Source organism: Papaver somniferum, chromosome 5 (genome assembly GCF_003573695.1).
Source record: "Papaver somniferum cultivar HN1 chromosome 5, ASM357369v1, whole genome shotgun sequence".
Taxonomy (NCBI): Eukaryota; Viridiplantae; Streptophyta; class Magnoliopsida; order Ranunculales; family Papaveraceae; genus Papaver; species Papaver somniferum.
In genome coordinates this window covers 89,884,923-89,891,423 of record NC_039362.1, presented here as the reverse complement: position 1 = coordinate 89,891,423, position 6,501 = coordinate 89,884,923, and the positions used below count along the sequence as shown (strand labels likewise).

The 6,501-nt window shown below is 36.0% G+C and overlaps 1 protein-coding gene across 1 annotated transcript; it reads left to right on the top strand.

Annotated features, from left to right (window-relative positions):
• The first annotated feature begins 1,868 nt into the window (after nucleotides 1-1,868).
• LOC113277632 (putative F-box/LRR-repeat protein At3g42770) lies at nucleotides 1,869-4,318 on the top strand. Its single transcript, XM_026526678.1, has 4 exons — nucleotides 1,869-1,976; nucleotides 2,151-3,142; nucleotides 3,487-3,651; nucleotides 3,806-4,318. Exons 2-4 carry the CDS (start codon nucleotides 2,351-2,353, stop codon nucleotides 4,097-4,099), a joined length of 1,251 nt encoding a protein of 416 aa, XP_026382463.1. The 5' UTR covers nucleotides 1,869-1,976; nucleotides 2,151-2,350; the 3' UTR covers nucleotides 4,100-4,318.
• Nucleotides 4,319-6,501: the final 2,183 nt, after the last annotated feature.

Sequence of the window (6,501 nt, the reverse complement as noted above, 5' to 3'; positions counted from 1 at the left end):
CTCTGCAAACCTATTCTTAAAGGAGGGCTTGGCTTTAGGGATGCAAGAAAATTTAATCTAGCTATGATAGCAAAAGTAGATTGGAGGTTACTAAAGGAACCTAATGCCTTATGGGTCAAAACTCTAGGACCAAAATACTTCAGGAATAAATCCCCCTTTAGGACTAAAGTTAACTCTCGAAGTTCTTGGACTTGGAAATACATAAAGTAGGATCTAGACTTAGTGCATAAATATAGTATTTGGGAAGTAGGTAATGGCCAAGATATCAATATTTGGGAAGATAACTGGATTCCTGGTTTAAACCAAACTTTACTGCATCTCAAAAATTCTAATAATAATCACCTTGTCAAAGTATCTGATCTGATTAACCCTGAAACTGCTACTTGGAAATCTGTTCTTCTCCGTTCTGTATTCCCTAGTAACATTGCCAATAAAATTAAGAAAATACATCTCTTTAGGGATTCTCCTCATACCCTTAGGAAAGACCAATTAAGATGGACTCTAACTAAATCAGGAGAATTTAAAGTTAAGTCAATGTATGAAAAGCTAAATGAAAATGGCTTGGATATTACTAGTCTATCTCTTCCTGAATCCTTCTGGAAATATCTTTGGAGTCTTAATGTCTCTGAGAGAATTAAACTCTTTCTATGGAAATGCTTACAGGATGCCATGCCCACTAATGCTAAACTTTACGGTAAAGTTAAAGATATTTCTCCTCTTTGTACTATGTGTAAGAATGATATTGAAACCACTGAACATCTTCTCTTTCACTGTCACTATGCTGCTTCTATTTGGAACTCTGCCCCTAACCCTGTATCTTTGAACTTACATCAGTCTAATACAATTTTAGATCTTTGTAAAACTTGGTTGAAAAACCCTAGGAAAGACATCCCCTTGGAAACTTTACTCACAAAAATGTGGTTCATTTGGAAGGAAAGATGTGATAGAATCTTTGAAGCTAAAAGTAAAGATAGCTCTGTTTTAAACTTAGAAATACTTAGACATATTGAGTTTTGGTCCACAAAAAAAAGCAAGACATTGAGATCCAAACAGAAAAAGAAAAACAACTTTAAATGGAAAGCACCCAGCATGGGAAACCTGAAGTTTAATGTTGATGCTACTTAGATTTCTGAATCTTTACCATTTACTTATGCTTTTATTCTGAGAAATGAATCAGGAGACTGTGAAGGAGAAAGGAAGGACTTACAACAGACCTCAACCCACAAGAAGCAGAAGTTATAGGAGTATGGCAAACAACAGTTTGGGCCAACGAGAAGCAGATAAAAAACTTCAGTATTTGAGGGTGATTGTGAAAGTCTTTTTAACTACATTAATGGTCAGAATGCAGACGTTTCTTGGAGAGCTAAAGCTTATATGCAAGAAGCTCACAGATTAGCACATCTTTGAAACAACTTTTTGGGTTTTGTCTTTGTGCCTAGAATAGGTAATCAAGTGGCTAATAGTATAACCAAATTTGCTAGAAATTTAACCAACTCCTTTGAATGGGAAAAGATCCCACCTATTTGTAGTAAAAAACAACTTTTAGTAGATAAATATAATATTGGGAATCCCATAAACCCCATATTAGATGGCTCTACTTCTTTTGTAATCATGACTCAGGGTAAGTCCTAATTTTTTCAATGCAATGCCTTATTTACAAAAAAATAAATAAATACACAAACTAAATAAAGTAAAAATAACCACTTATATGCCCGTTGGCTATCTCACATTCAACCCGATAGATTTCTCAGGCACCCTTAACCGATTAAATGAGAAATCAAACTCAAACAGATGTAACAGGGGTGTAAGAATAGTTTATCTAATTACAGTTGTCAACACAGTGGAACTCAAGTGGCAGTAGGGCACATGAGAAGCGGAAATCAGAAATTTGTGGAGTTCTTTTGCATTGCCCTTCGGTGACTAAAACCAGAGCGTTGCACTTTAAGAGTTATTCATCAGCCATTTCTACATCCAAGGTACCTTTTCTCATCCATCTTTTAATTAAGGGTTTGAACTACATATAATAATGCTCAGCCAGATTAGAGGTTAGGGTTTTGCTCAGAGTGATTTTGTTTGCAAATTGGAGATTAGGGTTCTGAACAACTAATTCTGGGGGTTCTAAGTTTTGAAGGTTTTACTGTTCAATTTAGGTTAACAATGGAAGAAACAAGAGATGCATCATATTCTGATGGGGAAGATAGAATCAGTAGGTTACCGGATTCCTTAATCCATCATATCCTGTCTTTCATTGATACTAAATATGCAGTTCAAACTAGTGTTTTGTCAAAAACTTGGGTTGATATTTGGAAATCTCTACCGTTTCTGAAATTCGATAGGAGTTTGTTTTCAGATGATAAAAAAACATAGTTTTGTAATGTTTGTGGATACGGTATTCATTTTTCGCCAAGACTTTGATATTCAGAGATTTAGTGTGCATTGGGAGGACACTGCATATGAAAATACGGTGCCAGTGCATGTGAATAGATGGAGCCTTAATGCGGTCAAGTATAATGTTCAAGAAGTAAGGTTAGTAATCACTGAATGTCATGATTCGACATATGAAATTCCTCACCGGCTTCTGAATTGCAAGTCATTGAGAAAGTTGGAAATGGAAGTGCATGGTAATGGCAGATGTGCGAATATTGTTCTACCAAGATCAATGAATTTACCTCAGCTTAATGTACTGTCCTTATATGGATTATCAATTTCCAATTTAGATTTATCTAAAAGACTCATTGCAAGTTGTCCAGTTCTTGAAAGGCTAGACATAGTTGATTGTGATATACAAACTGATAATCAAAGGAATTTGGTTGTTGATTCTCTAAGCCTTAAGGAATTTATGTATGTTCATCGTTATTTGCCGCAAAATGATTCTATGGTCAACATTATCAAGTTATGTGCTCCAAATCTGAAAGAATTGACTTGCAGATGTCCCTTGTCACTAGATTATTCTCTAGAAAACTGTTCTCCCTTATACGGGGTAAGTTTTTATATGAATCTCAAAGAAAATAAATATGAGAATGCAGACGCATATTCAAAACTGCCTTCAAGGGAAAAAAAAGTGTATGCTGAACGTATGATGAAATTTCTAGGGGCAGTTTATATGGTGAAAGATATGTTTTTATCACCTGGATTCCTTGAGGTATGGGTGCTTCCTCTTTTCCTTGAATTAAACATTTTTGAAAAATGGTCTAAGTATGTTTTACTGCCTAGTCAAATTTATGAGAAGGGCAAAGGGTGCTGCTGCTTAAGCAACCCGGTTTTTATTTAGGAGGACGAATTGACGTCGAAGATTATCAAAAGTTTTGTTATTCTGAACTAGTATGAGATTCTTTATATGACTCCATTGGTATTCCATTCAAAAAAAAAAGAAGAAGAAGAAGGAATTTCTCTTCTTCTGTTAAAGTAGTCTTAGTTAGTTGGTTCACTATATTTCGCCAGATTTCAGCTGCTATACTATTTGAAAATTTTCTTCTGTTTCTCAAGGTACTCTCACAAGCTGCCAACTTATTAGGCTGTCAACCAACTCGCTTGTGTAATCTACAATATTTGACGCTGGAATTGTGGTGTACAAGAGGTTGCTTGCGGGCTATAGCATACTTACTCAGCATTTCTCCTAATATTAATTCTATTTTCCTTGTATTGAAGGAGGTAACGTTTAACTCTTTGTTTTTATTTGTTCTGTGATATGTCGTTCCAAACGTTCTAATACGACATCAGTGCTTTTCATCTATCTCATTTGGCAGCATTTATCTTTATGCAACATTTAATTGACCTTTCAGTTGTTGTGATTGTTCGGGTATAGTCAAGTTTAGTGGATGTTGGAGATGACTGGGAAGCAGGATTGTCAGTTCGGGGAATGTTATCTCACCTCGAGTATGTCCAGGTTGAAGACATGGAAGGATGTGATGCTGAATTCAAACTTCTGAGTTTTCTGTTGAGAAATGCCAAGGTTTTGAAGGAAGTTGAACTATTTTTTCGCCCTAGTGTTGGCTCGCCTGATAGGCTAATACAAGTTCAGCAATTTCAAGATAAGCTAAGAGAAGTTCCTGCAGCTTCTTCAAGTATCCTAATGGGGTTTAAAGTAGCTGCCGTGTGATATTTTCTAGTCAAAAGTAGTCCGGATGCTTTCTTCTCCGAATGAATCTTAAAATGTCTATTTGGGACTTCGTGAAATGCTGATTAACTGATCTTTTGCCTATTAAGTCTGGATGATTTTCATGAATTGTTAATAACCAATAAAGAGCCCTTTTCAGGTAATCGCATGAAGAAGTGCTCTGAAATCTCCTTACAGAGTTCTTCGGCCTGAATGAGATTTAACTAAGAGAATAAATGGTCAAAAATACGCCATAACGTGTCAGGTTCTCTATCACTTTGGTTTTGGTATATGTAACCAATTTATTTCATGTTTAAATTATTGAGATTTCATACAAAAGTTCTGGGGCAGAAAGCAAAAGTCTTTCTGAGCTTTCCCAAATCAGTTTCATGTCGAATAGGCACCCCACTGTTAACTTTTTCTGAAAGATAAAACTATCTCAGTTTCAGTCAATCAACTTTTCCACAAGAAGGAATTGTTGTATTCTAGTGTTCTTAGTTAGTGGCTGGTCCATCCATTAAAGCCCAATAACGGTAGGTCCATAATTAAAAGAAAAGAGAAAAATGGACCTAATTTTTTAAGCCCAGGTCCTGCACACGTGTGTAAATATTATGTGCATTTTTAGAATTCCCAAAATAGCCTTTACTATATATAACAGAAACATAAGCCAATTTCTCTCCATATTCTTTTTCTTCTCAGATTCAGTTTCTCTCTCTCTCTCTCCCCCTCTCCCTCTCCTCTTCTCTACTGATGCGGGAAATCTTGTTTTTTCTTCATTCATTTTCTTCATTCTTTAATTTCTAGTTTTTTGTATTAGGATAAAGCTTGGAAACGAAGATTTTTAGAACATCTTGATCGATTCAAGAACCCAAATCGATTCTAGCCTTTGGTAAGTTGATTTTCCTTATTAATCTTCTTCTCGTAATGTTTATTCGAAGGTTTCAAGATCTAATCATTAATGGGAATTTTAACAAATGGTGGCTCTCTAAAAGAGTCACAGAATGATACCTGCAAGTGCACATGATCTGTTGTAGTGAGTGTGCAAGGCAGGGTCGAACCACAAAGACTTGGGTGTGAATTGAAGTAATGAAGCAAGTGACAGTTAACAAGAAAAATTAGTGGCAGTGAACAAGAACAGTGAAACAAAGACAAACAAACCAAGGCTGTTATCCAAGGGCAGTGATAAAGAAACAAAGGCAGGTCTTCCAACTATGTTCTTGTCCCTTGTTAGTTATCAGTCAGCTTCTAGGCTTTCTGAATAACTAGATGACAATTGCGGTTCAAAGCCGGCTGTTCATCTAAGGGTTGGTCTAGAAAGGAGGCTAAAGGCACTAAGATGAATTCTAAACCTTGTGGTAGTTGTGGCTCTCACACTGCAACTACCCGCAGAGAAGCTTGCTTAGTGTTTTAACAACCTATAAGGATATTCAATCCTAGACAATTCAAGCACAACAAGATCAGAGCATGGATAGGATAAAAACAATTGAAGTTCACAACATCATTTAAAATAAAAACTAACCCTTGAGGCACTGGGTATTCCAGTCCTCTTGGGTGAAGCACTGGCTAGTCCAGGCATCTAAGGTGGTGCTCTGGCTAATCCAGGCATTATTTAGTACCTAAAAATGCAAAATTAATTAAGAAAAGTATTTATTCTTGAAAACAATGAAAATACAGAATATGGGATAAAATGTAGAATTAATGCACAAAAGATGAGTTAAATGCCAAGAAAAATATATAGAAATATGCACTTTTTAGCACTCATCAAATACCCCAAACCTGAATTTTACTTGTCCTCAAGTAAAACAAAACTAAGGAAATCCTACCTATACCACTGTCGCTGGTCTCTCGAATGCATTTAGCGTATGCACTAAGCCTTTTAAACCACTAAGTGTCCCTAGTGGACGAGTGAAGTCTCGTGAAGGTTTGCTTAGAACGTACCTACAAAGTTCTAGGACAAAATATAAGCTCAGATTCCATGAAATGTGACATGTGCAAGACAGTAGAAACTCACAGCAAAATGGAGATGTCAATCTAGCTATCAATGGCACAATCCTAACACTGATAACAAATAAAGACATGTGATAAGAGTGTAAAGTGTATCTACACATGCGTAAAGAAAGATCGGATGTTATGACTACTAATCACCAAGAGATAGTTTCTCAGGCTAAGAACCGAGGTCGAAATCTAGCTAGCTGTCCGGACTTTACGAGAATTGTGAATGAGTTGGAGGTATTTCACAATTACTCGCGTTGTACATCAATGGCATGCACCCTTCCTTGCTTACTATAATACAACAAAAGATGACTCTTTACATGACTCTTATTTACATTGACTACTCTCTTTTATTTTTGGAACAAGAGAGGATGGAATTGATAAATATTTGATTTTTCTTTTTTTTGATTTTT

What these genes read in the sequence shown, in the direction of transcription:
- LOC113277632 (XM_026526678.1), top strand. Translation starts at nt 2,351, where the DNA reads ATGATAAAAAAACATAGTTTTGTAATGTTTGTGGATACGGTATTCATT. An exon ending in TATCACCTGGATTCCTTGAG is followed by an intron (nt 3,143 to 3,486) that starts GTATGGGTGCTT and finishes CTGTTTCTCAAG; the next exon opens with GTACTCTCACAAGCTGCCAA. An exon ending in TTTTCCTTGTATTGAAGGAG is followed by an intron (nt 3,652 to 3,805) that starts GTAACGTTTAAC and finishes GTTCGGGTATAG; the next exon opens with TCAAGTTTAGTGGATGTTGG.